The 17,193-nt window shown below is 46.3% G+C and overlaps 1 protein-coding gene across 1 annotated transcript in view; it reads right to left on the reverse strand.

Annotated features, from left to right (window-relative positions):
* Positions 1–3,877: 3,877 nt before the first annotated feature.
* Positions 3,878–17,193, reverse strand: part of ADAMTS3 (ADAM metallopeptidase with thrombospondin type 1 motif 3) — a 140,698-nt gene continuing 127,382 nt past the window's right edge. Inside the window, exon 22 of the mRNA XM_081020700.1 lies at positions 3,878–8,605. Within this exon, the coding sequence (XP_080876826.1) occupies positions 8,031–8,605 (575 nt within the window). The 3' untranslated portion in view covers positions 3,878–8,030. The remainder of the gene's footprint in view (positions 8,606–17,193) is intronic.

Genomic DNA, 17,193 nt, shown 5'->3' on the forward strand with positions numbered 1-17,193 from the left:
CCAGCGCCCTCTGAATGATCTCCTGCGTGGTCCGGGGTCTCTCCCCCCTCGCAATTTCATCTTTAACCGAGCCGTGCAATCCCTCCCAAAACAGGTCTCTTACAGGAGCCGAATCTCTGTCCCATTCCAGAGCACTGACCAAAGCGAAAAAGCGGGCATGGTACTGCCTTACGCTGGCCCTCCCTTGCTTCAGTCCATGTATCTGCTGCCGAGCAAGATCCACGTCAATGCTTGATAAAAAGCACCCATCCATCGCTTTAATAAAGGCATCCGCATTTTGGAGCGCCGGATCCTTATCTCTCCACAAATTGCGCAGCCATGCTTTAGCATCTCCATGCAAATGGGACATGATGAATCCCACCTTCTCTTGCTCATCTCTAAAGTCTTTGTTCAGCAGTTGCAGTGCACACATTACATCTGCTCTAAAGTTGGGGTACTGTTGCAAATTCCCATCGAAGTGAGAGACCAGACCGCCTGTTCGTCTCCCCAACCCAATCCCCTCTGGTTTGGGTGTCAGTTGCCCTTGCTTCGTAAGCACTTCCAACCTGACCTGGAGATCCCTGTAGGCGGCAGCTGCGTCCTCCTCTCTCTTCCTGGATGCAAGAGCCTCGGCATTCAGTCGCGACACTGCTTCTCTGAGTTCCGCTATCTGCTGTTCGGCCGTCATGTTGTCTGCCGTTCGTGAGCTCGCTAGTAGGCACCCGCTTTCTCTCCTCTCCGCGAGGCTGTAGATGCCCACAATTTATGAGATGGAGCTTACTGTCAGAGTTGCTTCCAGATCCTAGCTCACAGAGGATCACGCTAGCCAGCGATCATTAAATAAAAGTCTTTATTGAGTTACAGTTTCCATTCTCAAGCTGCTGCGTGCAACCCTACGTCTAATGGTTAGATCGGCGAAGCTCCATCTGAGTCTCCGCCCCTTGTACACCAACTTAATATCCTAGCCTTGCTCCACCTTTTCCGCCTGACTGTTCTTCTCTGGGTCCCTCTGCCCCCCGGGGTCTCTTCCTTCCGGGATTCCTCTGACGCTGACCCCCCTGACTCTTCTCCCTCCTTTCGGCGGGCTTTAGGACCTGGCTCCCTTTCCGGGCTGCCTACTGCGCCACCTTCCTGTGCATTTGAACCTGGCGCGCGCGCCCAACCTTCCACCTTCCGTCTGACCGTTTCTTCGCTCCCCGATGGAGGTGTGGCCACTCCTGACTCGTGCCCTCCCCCCTGTTGTGAGCTGCCAGCGCTTGATCCCTGGCGCCCTTCCTCTTCCCTGCTCTCTGGCGGTGACGCTGGTCCCGATTTCCAACTGCTCCCCTCTGAGTCCCCTCTGGCTCTATCTTCCTGGGGTGTCCCCCTAGGCTCCCCCCTTGCCCTGGCCACTGGTGCTCCTTTCTGTGAATCTTCTGATTCACTGGAAAGACTCGGAGATCTCGGGTCGTCGTCATCACTCATCTTTTCTTCTGCCTCCTCCCCCTCGCTCTCTGTTTCCTCCCTTGCCCTTGCCTCTGCTCCTGAACCCCTGACATGCACCATTTTTCAATTAAGCATCTCCATCCACTTTCTACCGCATCTATCACAAGTGCCCCCTCCCTTTTGAAACGCACAGTTAGAATTGGATTGGAGCAGGTTGCATTTAAAGCATGGGTAGGCAAACTAAGACCCGGGGGTCGGATCCGGCCCAATCGCCTTCTCAATCCCGCCCGGGACAGTTCAGGAATCAGCATGCTTTTACAAGAGTAGAAAGTGTGCTTTTATTTAAAATGCATCTCTGGGTTATTTGTGGGGCATAGGAATTTGTTCATTTTTGTCCCCTTCAAAATATAGTGCCGCCCCCCACAAGGTCTGAGGGACAGTGGACCAGCCCCCTGCTGAAAAAGTTTGCCGACCCCTGATTAAAGTATAAGGAGGAGATTTGCAGGAGAATATCAATTCAAGGAGATTGTACCAGAGATGGTCTTAGCCAAGCTTGCAGTTCAGATGCTGAGCCGGACAACTGGCGTGCCAAATACTGTCCAGTTACATTTATAACTATCTTTTCACTGCTCTCAATCAACAAGGCAGATGGCATTTGTGAGCTGTTTTTCCCTTGCGTCTTCTCCAGTTCACATGCAGCTTAATCAATCAAAATAACTGATTACAGACCATGCAGCCAGCAGCACCTCAAAATCACAAGCCAAGCTGCCTGTCCTGTCATTTTTGCAATAGCATATAATAGGACTGCCACTCAGGCTCCCAGACTAATGTTGTCTGCTTTCTTTGTCTGTTTGTTTCGGCTCGGTATGCCATTCCATTAGACGTGATTTCAGACTCAGAGGACTCTGGGAAGAATCCAATAGAAACATCAGAAGCTGCCTGACAGTGAGACTCAATGGTTCGCCTAGTTCCAGTATTCAAAATGACAAACTGATGTGGAAATGTAGTGGGTGGAACTGACGACTGGAAAAATGACAAAATGGAGAGAAACCGATTTGTCCATCTACCTGCATGGCAATACACCTGGGAGCAAGGAAGCTTCCAGCAGCGGATTTGTGGGGCAGTGCTTCTGCGCAGTTGTAGTAGGGAAGTGGTGGCACGGCTATGGAATGGTGGATGCTGATAATTAATAGGGAAGGAACTTGAGGAGGTTGGCTGTAGAATCGCACCAACATGTGTGTTTGGGTGGGATTTCTGTGCAAGAAGCATCTCTACTCATGTTGATGTACGAAATGCGTCATTACTTTCTTCCACTTTGAATTTCATGTGTGTCTGGAATGCCAGTTGCACTAGACCGGCAACATTGCTAGTAAGGATTCCTACATTAAAATGTGGCATTTGGGAATATCCTGGTGAATAACACAGTTTTTTGAGGCATCAATTGTTCCGTGAGTGAAATCTACAAATATTGTAGAGGAGTTTCCACACCTTCCATGTTTAATTCATCTCTGTTCTGTGGGTTGTATCTATTGAAGTTGGCCCATTAGTTCCTCTGACACTACAAGCAGCAACTGAGTGGAGCAAGCTGGGGAAAATTAGTCTACTGTTGTTTTGTGTTACTGGACTTTACAGTCCAGGAGGAGAGGAAGTACAAGGACTTCTGCCTGTTCAGTGGGACTTCCAGTCCCTCTCCTCTCCCTTTGTGCTCTCCATGTGCCCCTAGATCTGTTCTGGAGTTTTCCCCAACCCTCAAGGGGAAGATATGGTGCCCATGTTCCACGAAAACTGTCCTGTATAGGAAGATGGGTAAGTTACCCCCTGAGAGTCTGACAGACTATAATTGGTTTGAGTTGTGTGTGTTTTAACTGGCATGGCTTCACTTCTAAATAAGTCAATGTAAAAAGTTTCCCCCCCTGCCAAGGTAAAAGGAAAGACTGCCTTTGAAAACAAAATCAGCAACCACACTGATATCAGGCATCTGACAGCCAGCCGTGGACAGGGTGTGCTCTTGCATTCCTACAGCCGCTAAAATGATAAAGAAAGTCTAAAATAATTCTAAAGCACCCTGAGAAAGAGGCAAACAAAAATAACTGGACGCCTCTTTTACCAGGGAAGAAACATTTCAAGAAATTGAAAGGGCATATTTGAACAGAGGACATGCTATAAACCTTCAAATAGATTCAGATATGACATTTCAAAAGCAAAATGCAAAATGTTGGTGGGATGGGCCCTCTCTGTCCTTGCTCGGAAATTTAAATAGGAAAGAGCTCAGCTGACACACGTCTACATTTTTTAAGGTATGTCCTCTGCAGTGGGGCCTTTGCGTGCATATAAACATGCTTAGACTGCAACTGCCCTTTGGAGCCATGTGTGAAATTCAATTTGAAACACTTTACACCAGAGGAAACGGTGCTGCCATCTTAAGCGTAAGTTTTCAGGACATGAAACACTGGCACAGAAAACCACCACAACCAACTTTTAATAAATAGCTTTACTTTTCATTCCTATATACAAGTACCTTACAGCGAAACCCTGCACACACACACGCACACACACAAAGAGAGAGAGAAGTTGCCTGACAAGTTTGATAGTGACCCAAATGGCTGGCAATTTGTCCCAGTTGGATGCATATACAGTGGTGCAGCTGGTCAATGCACACTCTCAGCTTGAAGTCGATGAAAAAGTTAAGTGCTTTTCCAGCGCTTGCCACTCCTACACCATGTTCCTGTCCTAGTTTGGAGTCGCTCTTTGGCTTTGACGAACAGGCAATTTAGCAGATTTTTATTTTTATTTTTTTTAAAGTAAACTTAAGTCACCTTCTTTTCAGGGACATTACCATACTTTTACTGCACACCAGGGGAGTCCTATAAGCAAGACCTTCTCACGCACAAGCCCTATTGAAAAGAAAGGCAGTCAGGCAAGCATGGGTCCATCTGCTCAGTACTCTATACTTTGACCAACAGCAGTGCCCCACGGTCTCTTGTAAGGGCATTTCTCAACTCTGGTCCTGGAGATGCCAAGAACCGAACTTGGAGCTGCGTGCACACAGATCGTTTTTCTTACTTAGTGATTAATTTTGTATCCCTTCATTTCCCCTCTGGAATTCAAGGTAGCATACACAGGGTCCCCACACAATTTCTTTTGGAAGGACCGACCAGACTACTAAGCTTGGAGCCCAGAACAATAGGCAGGTAGGATCCTAGAATGCAACAACTGATTGGCTTGCAGGAGAAGACCAATCAGGCTCCAGGAGGAAGTTAATCAGCCTATTAGGCTGGTAGGATTGTAGAATGCAACAACTTATTGGCCTGCAGGTGAAGACCAATCAGGCTCCAGGAGGGAAGCAGAATCAGCCAAACAGATGGGACTCATTGTGTAAATAATGTATATTAAGGCCTGAGGTTTTGGGGAAAATTCAATCACTGTTTTACAAGCTGTAATAAAGAGCATGAAATCACTGCAGGACTCTGAGTATATTTCAGGGAGAGCATCTGCTTCACCCATAGAAAGCCCCAGCTTCATTTCCTGGTATCTCCAAGTTGGGTTGGGAGAGAAACCTGCCTGAAACCCAAGAGAGATCCTGCCAATCAGGGCATATAATATTGAGCTAGATGGACTGATGGTTTGACTTGAGATAAGGCAGATTCCTATGTCCCTGTGTTCAGCTTCAGGTAGGTGGCTATTATCATGTCTCCAGGCAGGAGCCATGTGCTCTGTCAGTAAGTCCTTACACCCTCCTTCTCTCATAGCAAGTGACCCCCAAATTCTAGCATTCATTTCATCGAGGATGTGCCCATGATTATCTTCACCTTTTCCACCAATTTCTTCTCAGGTTCCATTTAAATTTGCAGCTTTGGTGGTGTCCCTGTGATGGGCCAAACCATCCTGGACCTTGTCTAGACAAGGCAGTGCCGATGCCTCTTGGGACCAACCACACTGTAAATCGTGGTCATTTGCAATCTCAGTTGCACCATCTAATGTTGGGATTGGTGTGCACAGCCCATGTGCAACTGATGCTGCATTGGGGTACAGACAAAGGAAGAAGGCACTGTGAGTCCAGGCCTCAGTAAACCCCCTTAAGTATAGGCTGGGGTGTTAGGTTACATGTTTGTTTCCTACCCACCAGAGGCAAGGAGAATTGCTTTCCCTTTCCTTGCCAGGACAGTTCAGCTACCCCACATACCTAAAGTGGTGCGAATGAATCAACTTAGAACATGCACTTTTTGCTGCCTTTCATCTCTCCAAGCCATGGATTGCATGACTGAGATGATCACCCCAATGCCCTTGGAAGGATATAAAGGTAGGAGATTATCTTTCTCTGTAATCCTGCTTGCTGGGGGTCCTAAAGGCTGTGGGCAGACCTTTCAGGCCACTGCCAGCCTCTTGGCAGCTCTGCCTCCAGACCAGCTGTTATATACTGAGCTGAATCCTAGATCAATAGGATCCAGAATGCAGCAGTCTGATTGGTTCACAGGAGCCACCCAATCCAGCTCCAGGTAGAAGTGAATCAGCGACCTGATTGGCCTGCAGGAGCAGCCAATCAGGCTCCTGGATGAAGTGAATCAGCATCCTGATTGGCCTGCATGAGCAGCCAATCAGGCTTCTGGAGGAAGTGAATCCGCAACCTGATTCGCCTACAGGAGCAGCCCGGAATTAGCCAATCACATGGGGCCCATTGTGTAAATAATGTATATATACTTGACATTTTGGGGAAAGTTTCATTCATTGCTACTACGAGCTGAATAAAGAGCATGAAATTCACACTCGACTCCAAGTATATTTCACCAGCCTAGCTGGGAGTGAAGGCCGCCCTTCAGGTCTTCAGGCTTAACCTCTCCTCCCGGCACACTTTCCCTCAGTTGATACTGTGCCCACATCAGAATGTTGGGAGATACTCTAGAGTAAGTCTGAGGCAGCACAAGGAAATCATGCTGGGAAATGGAGATCTAGAAAGCCTTCGCGGATGTCCAAAGCCATTTGGCGACCTGGATTGGTGTGCAGCACTGTTTGTATCCAGGTCTTTGGATCCCAGCAAACAACAAACATGCTCATGGCTTGTAAATAAGGCAGAACTGAACGGCAGGCACCTAAACATGATCCTGAAATGCAAAGTCCATAAACAAATGGCTGAATAACACAAAACTCTGAAAAAAATAACACTGTTTTCCCTCCCTCTCTATTCATTATATGCACTATGACCTGGTTTGCACATTGTGCTAAAACAAAGCATAGCTTAGCATGAGCGCATGAGAGAGCAGGCTCCAGGAGAGGAGACTGTGGCTGCTTTGATCCTTTCTGTTTGCTGTGCTGTTGTTATGTGGGACCTGAACCCAGGCGTTGTAATTGAAGGGTTAATTATGTTGCCACTGTTAAAGCCACCTAGCCTAGAGGCGGGGTAGAAGTGTTGCTTAGCAACCAGGCAGCAAGACATGATGGTTCCAAAGGCAACATGTGCCCTGATTGGCTGTGTAACTCTGAAGGAGTTTTCCCTCTGTATGTTTGACTGAATGTCTCCTGACTATGTATAAACTTTTCTGTTCGTTCCCCCTCAAGTTATACACTGAGGTTGATTCCAGTGTCCTCGCTAAAGTTTTCTGAGGATTCTTCCTCTTTGTGCACTCTGCCTGCATTATTTAACTGGCTTTGCTAACAGGCTTGTGGGTCTGCTCACTCCAGGTTAATCACAAGCTAAAACCAAACTATGGCCTGCATGTGTTTTTTATGCCTCATGGTTTGTACGGGAGAGCTAAGCCACAAGCCTGGCTTCAGATGACACACTAAGCCAGGGATGGGGAATCTGTGGCCCTCCAGATGTTGTTGGACTTCAACTCCCATCATCCCCAGCCAGCATGGCGCAGAGGCAGGGATGATGGGAGTTGTATTCCAGTAACCTCTGGAGCCTCGCAGGACCCTGTACTAAACTAACTCATGGCTAAGTAGCAGAATGACTGGGGAGGAGCAACACAGCTGAAAAACCCTCTGGGAGCCTGTATCTTCATGTGGCCATGCTCAGCCATGCTTAGGCTCAGCATGATGTGCCAACCAAGCCTATGTACATGACAAAGGTGAACCATACTCTAGCATTTGCTTATAGAGATAAATTAGCAATACAATTCATATGGAGGTCAAATGTTCCACAGTAAAAAATACGCTGTAGACCTGTAAACTTTGGTGCCTTTGCTTGGTTGCCCCCTCCCGCCCCTCAAAAGCAACATTTAATTTCTTTCCTTCCTTTATTTTTAATCAATCATACTTTCCACCCTCAAAAGCAGCCGACGTGCAATGTTAGGGGGTCTGGGTGGCAGAGAATGGCCAACCCACTCAGCTACTTGCTTCTTCTTCTTCGTCTTCTTTTTACATCGGTGTGATTTTTGGTGCTTCCCTTCAAAGTTTTTGGGGTGGCCAGATGTTGGGAGGAGGAGGAGGAAGAAGAGGACAAACTGAGTGAAGGATGGATGTCACTGGAAAGTGAGCCAGCACTTTTTTTCCTCCACCTCCTTTTCTGCGGTTGACTTGTTGAAAGTTTTGTGTTGGAAGGGTTTGCATGCATCACCGTACTCCAAACAAAGCAAGGAGACACATTCTCCACTTTAAGTATCTCCCACCCCCTTTTTTATTTCTAAGTTTCATCTTTCCACAGTGGAAGGCCTCAGAGGTTGCCGCCTGTCCGCTTGCTTCTCATTTTTCTTTGAGGGTCTATTTGGAGACAGGACACCAGCTGAACTGCTGTTCTGTGTCGCAGCTGGACCGATATCTAACAAGGCTGAGGATGTGTGGGTCGCAAGGTGCCCACTCATGGTTGGCAGTTGTAACGGCGTCGCAACCGGCCCGGAAGTCTTGTTCCTCGCTTGGCTTTGGACTCTCCGCTGAGGTGGGCTGGCAACCCTGGCCCTTCCGTAGGCATTGGGGATCAGGGCATGCCTGTCTTCTTCTGCCAAGGACATCCTGCCCAAAGAACCACGCCTCTCAGAGCGAGGAGGGACTGAAGACGTCGGAGAAGCCAAAGTCTTGGGGAGGTTGCCAGGGCCGGTCATCACTCCCTCTTCGGTCTCGGCAGCTTCGCTAAGGTAAGGTGGTGGGAGGGTGCTGCTACGTTTGCTGCAAGATTCACAGCAGAGCTTCTTGTAGCCTGGGATGGAGCAGTACCTGGAGAGCACTTCCATTTGGCAGAAGATAGATTTGTCACCCAGGCATGGTTCATCTGAAATACAGAACCCAACAAGAGTCAAGAAAATAAGGACACAAGAAGAGCCTGCTGGAGTCCATTCATTCATTCATTCATTCATTCATTCATTCTCTTTCTTGCTCTTATTGTTTTCTACAAAATGAATATTTTAATTTGGATTTAGGTACACTTCAGCAGAAAACTGTGTTGCAAAATTCAGAAAAGTCTAAAAAACTGAAACATACCTGCGTTCTGATTTATTAGCCTAGGAATTGCAAATCGGGTTCGTTTGCTTTAAAATGCAAAATCCTTGAGTAACCTTAACACCAGGCTCCTTGGAAGAATTGTGTCCTTGTGTATCTAATTTCCTTATGTCAATAACAATTTCTTCAACATCCACATTTGCATATACAGCATGATCTCATCTTAGAGTTTGATTCCAAGGGTTCTGTGTATACGCAAAAACGTATATACCCAAACCCTTGGAACTGTCCCTGCGCAAACACCCTGAGGCTTCTATGATCTCACAGGAACACCCCACAACTGGGTTTTCAACTCCTCTCTTTTGCACACAAACACCCAATTCAGATTTAATCTCAAGAAGGGAGAGCAACGTCTTCTCAAACTCAATTAAAGGAAAGGAATGCCCCCCCCCCATGGAGCTGTGTGGCTACTTCAGCGCTTTCTGTACCTCTCAGTGCATCCTGCTTCCCTCTGATATTCCTCTGCTTGCCTGCATGCAGCTTACCATTGAATCAAAGAATTGTAAAGTTGGAAGCGACCCTGAGGATCATATAGTCCAGTGTTTCCCAAACCTGAGTCTCCAACTGCTTTTGGACTACAGTTCCCATCATCCCTGACCACTGGTCCTGCTAGCTAGGGATGATGGGAGTTGTAGTCCAAAAGCAGCTGAAGACCCAAGTTTGGGAAACACCGATCTAGTCCAACCCCCTGCAATGCAGGAATATGCAGCCGTCTCATACAAGGATCAAACTTTTGACCTGGGCATCATCAGCACCATGCTTTCACCAACAGAGCTATCCACCTGCTCCCTTGATGCCTCTATGCTCCATGTCCAGGGTGCTGAATCTCAGCTTTGAAAACCACACTCTGCTCAAGGCTGATTTCTCCCTTCCCACTGTGGCTGACCACGGAGCAGAGGAAGAGAAGAGCCATAGGCACATCAACAAAGGGATGGCCAAAATGTGGGACCAGAAGTGCACAAAATTGCTTGTGTTCCGTTTTTGGGGAACAGAATCCAGATGCATTAGAAAACTGGGTCTTGGCAGCAGGTGATAGATGAGAATCGGGGAGAAGTTTCAGTGGTGCTATCAGGGCAGGACTTTGGGACAGAAGACCAGAGAGCCATTCAGCAGAATGAGCAGGAGAACTGCTGAATGCAGCCAGTACCACATTTGAAGTAGTGAAATAAAGACTGTGCACAGTTGGGTGAGAGGACCAATAAATCTGGAGTCTCAAATTACCTAAAGGAGCTTATTCCTCTCCTGGCAGCCTGCTGGTAGCTCTTTCAGAAAGCTGATTTTACCCCTTACTTAACAACAGGATTTTTTTGTTTGTTTGTTTAATCAAGTGCTGTAAGCATCCACCATGGGAGCCCCAGTTCTTGAAGCATCTACAGAAGGTGAGATTAGAGGTGCATTTAAAAATAAATAAATCCCACCCGAATACACACTTGTTTGCTTGGAAAAAAAACATTTACAATTATGTCTGCTGCTGTTGTGCTCAGAGACCCATTTCAGATTTGAGGATTATCCCGTTCTGCAGACACTTTCATGTTTATCTCAAATGCCCAGGTCTATCTTGCTTCAAGAGCTGTCCCCTCTCTTGCTAGAACCTTATATTCACTAATCTGGGAGTAAATTCCACTGAATTCAGTATGGCTTATTAAGTATAAGTGATTTAATTCACACAGAAATGAAAAAAAAAAATGTATTAATGAAGGTTCAAAATGGAAAATAGCTAAATCTGGAAATTAGCAAATACCCTTAGCTGTCTTTCATTTATTTCATGAGAATGTTCCAATTAGGGATGGTTGAATATGTCAATTTTTGTTTTCCTCCAGTTCTCATTTTTCCACACTTACAATTAAGCTCTCCACATTTCTGCACAGGTTTGCAATTTTAAAAATGTCATTGGGAAAATCCACCACTATTTCAGTGCAAGTTTCTTCTTTGTATGCAATTTTGCCTAATACACACGTTTTTGCGAGGCAAGTTCACCTGATGTAGTGCATTTTCATATGCTATTTTCACCAAATTTCATGCACACTTTACTCAGTGCCTGCATTTTTAGGCGCATCATTTAGTCATATAACTGTATTGCAAAATTTGTAGAAATGTGAAGTTTGAAGGATTGCTGTGTTTTGGTTTGCATACCCTTTCAGAAAATGTTAGGTAGGTTCACCCTCAAATGAGTACAGAATCAAAATTCTCTCCCATCCTTAAAATATGTCATGGGCTGGTTGGATAGAGAAATGCTGAAGGGCACCAGTTGGGGAACCCCCAAAGGAAGAAGGCTCAGAGCCCGAGGATTGGTAGTGGGATGACAATGAGTGGTCATAGGGAGAAGAGGGAGCAGACTGGGAAATGGAAGTGTCAGGAGCTGAAGAGCTAACAGGGTTTGCTTAGTGAGAAGGGAGAGTCTGTGGCAGAGAGCAGTCCAGAATCAGAGGCAGGAGAGGAGGGGAACCAAGAAGCAGAGATAAGTCAGGTTGCTGAAGAAGTCAGGGAGTCTCCATCTCCTGCTGCCACCAGCTGTCTTTCCCCCTGGTTTCCCAGAACCAGAAGAGGTATGAAGAGGGCACAGCAAAAACAGACAAGGTGAAGAAGTCTCAGGTTGCTGGGGAAGAGGAGGAGGGAGGAGGAGACTTAGGGAGCAGTGGGAAGGAGGGGAACTTCAGTCCTCGCAACTGCCTCATTGGGGCAAGACCTACTGGGAAGAGTTCCCACCCTCACTAGAAGAAGAAGAAGAAGAGTTTGGATTTGATACCTTGCTTTATCACTACCCGAAGGAGTCTCAAAGCAGCTAACACTCTCCTTTCTCTTCCTCCCCCACAACAAACACTCTGCAAGGTGAGTGGGGCTGAGAGACTTCAAAAAGTGTGACTAGCCCAAGGTCACCCAGCAGCTGCATGTGGAGGAGCAGGGAATCGAACCCAGTTCACCAGATTACGAGTCCACCGCTCTTAACCACTACACCACAGTAGGCCTGCTTGAGCTGTTTTGTTTCCTTGAATAAAGAGTTAACTTCGCTGACACCTTGAGAGTTATTCCTGACCTGTTCCCGACTCCCGCCTTGGGAGTGTATAATTTTGACATTTTCTAGAAAGCAAGTGGATGTCTTCCCATAAATATAGTCTTTAAAAACTTTGCTCCTGGGGCTTTAAAGACATGACAGGTTTGTCTTAACACTGCCATTCTCTGCTGTTTTACTCCGTTGTTTTATTACAGCTATATGCTTTCATTGTTTTATTGATTTTACGTGGAGCATCCTTACACTGAAGGGTGGAATGTCAATATATAAAAGCAAGCCAATGGTAAATAAGGTAAGAAATGGCCGAAAACTGTAACAGATATCACCATTAATTTTAACAAGCAATTATTTAATGGTTGAGTAATTAAAAATGACAGTGAAGTTGCCTACAAGCTTTACAAATCAGAAAATTTTCAAGGCCACCAATCTAAGATGAAGAATTTCATCTAGTAAGAATGTTCACTAAACAGCGATGCATACAACAGTGGAAAAGAGCAGTGAAATAATCACAGGTTCCAAATGCGTAGGCAACCAATTAACAGAAAGCTTACAATGCACTTCTATTTAACTATACTCGGGTGTGGCATAGTGGTTTGAGAGTTGGACTAGGATCAGGGAGACCAGAGTTCAAATCCATGTTCAGCCACCAAACTCATGGGTTGATCTTAGGCCAGTCACTCACTCTTTGCCTAACCTACCTCTCAGGGTTGCTGTGAAGATAAAATGAGCTTCACCTTCTCCTCCACCACCACCCAGTTATAAGGCTTTATTGCATTTCCAAACATTTTATTGCTTTTCTTTGCAAATTTTATCCATGGAATCATAGAGTTGGAAGGGATCACAAGGGTCATCTAGTCCAACCCCCCATGCAATGCAGGAATCTTTTTGCCCAACGTGGGGTTCAAACCCACAACCCTGAGATTCTGAATCTCAAGTTCTACCGAGCTATCCTGTCTGAGGGTTTCAGCACAAATATATTTATAGATAAAACATATTTGTGTGTGTGTGCGTTATTCTTTCTAAAGTTGCTGCTAATAATAATAATAATAATAATAATAATAATAATACCTTTATTGTCAATGTACAACCTGTGTACAATGAAATTAACCGAGCCTCCCCCCCCCACAAACACTCAATCTCATTGCACTCTGTGTGCTTGTCGCACGACACACCAACCCCGAAAGTCAGTTGCACTATATTATTTTCCGTTCAGCAGCCTAACAGCCCATGGATATAAACTGTTTTTTAGCCTGTTGGTACGACTGATTATACTTCTATATCTCCTGCCCGAGGGTAGAAGATTAAAGAGGTGCACTCCACTTAGAGCTGTTTTATACAGGCAACGACTGATTTATGCACATATGATTGGCAGAGCCGTAGCTAGGTGATCTTGCGCCCCTGGCAGAAATGTCCAGATTGCACCCCCTAGCCATGGAAAAGGAATGTGGCATGGAAAAAAATAGAGGAAAACAGGGCCCCTGCATATCATATAAAGACTCTTTGTTTAAAACCTTTTATTATGAGGCAATAATCAATATTTTTATTTATAAACATATTTATGGACATATTTCAAAGCTGATTTTGCGTGTCTCCCTCTTGCTTGCATCCCTGGCAGGAGCCTTCCTCACCACCCCCTGGCTATGGCGCTGATGATTGGTGCATGACTGGGCATGGGCAGACAGGTGAACTTAAAGATCACCTGGAAGTGAACTGAAAATGTCCCCAAATGGGCAGAATGGAGGCAGGGCGGGAATGTAACCTCTGTGCAAAACGAAGATTGCCTGTATATTAAGTATAGAAAGAAGTATTCAATAAATAAATCAGTAATTTACAGGCCTGCATACCTGGGAGTAAGCCTCATTGAACTCAGTTGGATGCACTTTTGAGTAGACAGTATTTGATGGCATGGTTAACTTACCTGCGAGAATTGGGCCCTTTCCTAAGCCTACCTGCTTATAAAGCGTGTTCTCCCTCATGGAGAGCATGTGTTGTGGTGGGGGCTAGCAAGACACCCCACTGTTGCTGGGCGGAAAAGAGTTTGGCCATCTTTAAACAGGGGCTGGCTGTTACTGGGGAGATTTATATGTTGCCATCTCTTGACTGACAGCCCTAGTTGCGTGTTGAGTCCCACAATGCCACCCCCCAAAAAATTCACACTTCACACATCAATTTTTGTTTAAGGTTTTTGGCATAATTTTGGCCACAACTTTATTCAAAATACAAAAAATGTGAGTGGTTGCTTAGGCATTGGTTATGACTATCTGTCCTTGCCCTCAGGGACAGAGCTGGCCTTCCGGACACCAACGGAAGCCAGCGTCGGAAACAAGTATTGGGTGAGAAAATGAAGCTGGGCATCAGTCCCTCACTTCTCACCCTCATGTTCCTGTGGGGCTTGCACGGCCCAAGTCCGATGCCAGGGACAAGGACGAAAAGAATGGCAAGCCCCTGGATTCCTTTAACGGAATTCCCTTTCCGCATCATTTGGAGGGGTAGGCACTTACCCCTCCAAGCACCAATTTAACCAATGCCTAACCGCCAACCTTACAAGTTGTGACGATTTGCTACGCAGTAGGCAAAAACCAAATGGCACCAGCCAATCAGCCAGATGGCTAAATTCCTACCAGGCCCCCGCTCCAAGGCGGACGACCCTATGACAGGCATAGCAGGTCAAGCAATCAAGAAAAAGCCACCCTATTAACGGGAGGGAGGGCGGGTGATCCGGTGCAAAACGGCCAAGAGGACGTCCAACGTCTGGCCCCTGTATTTAAAGACTCTGACCCCTCCTCCAAATTGGCAACAATCAAAACTCCCCAGCAACCCAATTTTAACCACTTAAAGGCTTGAGTTCCTCACCAAATCTGCCCAGTAACGGCAGGGTGGCTTGTTCCCCCAACCGCAACACGTGCTCTCTGTTAGGGAGAACACGCTTTGTTAAATGCCCTGCACACAGCGTTGAGCTTCCTCTTTTCGCTGCGTGCATCGGATCACCCTCCCTCCCTCCCCAATGTTAGGCTGTTCGCTTGACCTTGCTATGCCTGTCATGGGGTCATCTGCTTTTGGGGCAGGGGCCCGGTAGGAATTTTATCCATTTGGCTGATTGGCTGGTGCCACTTGGTTTTTGCCTACTGTGTAGCAAATTGTCACAACTTGTAAGGTTGTGGTTAGGCATTGGTTTTGGGAATTGGTTGGTGGAGGGGTATGGATTTGGCTGTGCCTGCCCCTCCAAAATGCTGCTGCTGCAAGGGTTTTCCATTAAAGTAACCCAGGGGCTCGCCATGCTTTTGTCCGAACCCCTGGCAAGGGGCTAGGGCCACGCAAGAGCCCCTGGGAGCATTTGGGGAGAGGGGAGGCATGGTTCCCAGTCCCGTCTCTCTCCCCAGGTGACTTACCCTTTCTGACTTTGGGGTGTGTGTGAATGTCAGACTGTCCCCATGTGGGGTCAGATAGTCGCAACCAATGCCTAAGCAACCACTCACATTGCTGTAATTTTAATAAAGTTGTGGCAAAAATTATGCCAAAAACCTTAAACAAAAATCAAGTGTCATTGTGTTTTATTTGGGTTGTATTGGGGACCCCGACGCACAAGACATTGTAGTAGAAATTACTTCCAAAATTGTGTGTGTGTCAGAGGCACTGAAACTTGAATTGCAGAACATTTGGCATACGAAAAAGCATTACGGAATTATAAACACAAAGATGTACAGAATGGATAGTTACTGTCTTTATCTATTTCAAAGTCTGCCTTTTTATAGGAAACAACAAATATTCACTCTTGGTCCTGTGTTTCTATTTATAGTGAAGTTTTATAGAACAGCTGTATGCACTGCAACCTTTTCCGACGAGTAGAATTCATCTTTATACTGTGATCTCAGCCGCCCACAGCTGACTAACATATGGATGCAAACTCTCGTCCCTCCCAAAATGGTGCCAAGGTTGCATTTGCTAAAAAAAGTTACTGAAAAGTTTTCAATGCATAAATGAGCTTATCTTTTCTCACACTGCATGCAAGAGTTCCCAGTGCGGACACCGGTTCTAACTGTGACTTAGACACTCTGCCTAAGCAACATACCTGATGGTGTTTCATGCATGAGGCAAAACACCTGCATGGTCCCCCTCATCCTCAATTTGTCACTGGGCAAAATCTTGGGGCAAACGAGACAGGAGTTTGGAAGGTCTGCAATATGATCTCTGCAGGGTTACAGCAAAGACTAGGGGTGTTCATCCATTAGTATTTATCTGCTTCTAGAGTTTCAAGAGCTTGGTGGCGCTATGGGTTAAACCACAGAGCCTAGGACTTGCCGATCAGAAGGTCGGCAGTTCGAATCCCCATGACAGGGTGAGCTCCCGTTGCTCGGTCCCAGCTCCTGCCAACCTAGCAGTTCGAAAGCACATCCAATGCAAGTAGGTAAATAGGTACCGCTCCGGTGGGAAGGTAAACGGCGTTTCCGTGCGCTACTCTGGTTCGCCAGAAGCGGCTTAGTCATGCTGGCCACATGACCCAGAAGCTGTACGCCGGCTCCCTCAGCCAATAAAGCGAGATGAGCGCCGCAACCCCAGAGTCGGTCACAACTGGACCTAATGGTCAGGGGTCCCTTTACCTTTACCTAGAGTTTCAAGAAGTTGCCTGATCTGTTTCAGAGCCACTCTGTGTCTTTCCAATTTGTCTCCTTATTTGGGATGGGATTAGATCTATTAAAAACGAAACCCGCTTTCACCTTCCCATTCAACAATATTGGAAATCTAAAAACAGATAGAACTCTTTTCTCTTTTCACAGAAGCAGATAAAACTTGCAGGCATAAGAGTCCGTCCCGAGTGGATCAAGCCTGACAAATTGTAGGCAGATTTATCCAGGGGTGTTCATGAGGAGCACCTTTATTTTTTTACTTTTTATTTTTTTAAGGATAAAGTATTTTATTTTCTGATGGAACTGGATATACTTTGCGGGAATACTCACCTCTTCAAAGGAGACCGAGCCTGCTAAGTTTCAGAAGAATAGCTGCAGTGGGTTTCTCACAAGGGTAAACTTTAATATTGGAGGGAGGGAAAATCATAATTCTAGTAGGTCGGGTGGGAAATGGAGCATGGGTCCCCAAGAAAGATGGGAGTGGTGAAAGTGTTACCATCCAGTAAGGATCATGATTCCTAAGAGTCATGGGGAGGGGGCTTCTGCTTGTATTTTGGGGGACACAACTTCTTTTACCTGGGAGAGATCTATCCATTAGCTTACGTTGGAGAAGGGGTGTAGGAGGATGAAAAAGTGTGGCTTCCCAGGAGAGACTGAGGTGAGAGAATTATCAGCCTTCCAGCAAGGATCCTATTACCCAAAGGCTCATAACTGCATTTTTAGCCT

The sequence above is a fragment of the Podarcis pityusensis genome, assembly GCF_964106645.2.
Source record: "Podarcis pityusensis genome assembly, chromosome: 9".
NCBI classification, from domain to species: Eukaryota; Metazoa; Chordata; class Lepidosauria; order Squamata; family Lacertidae; genus Podarcis; species Podarcis pityusensis.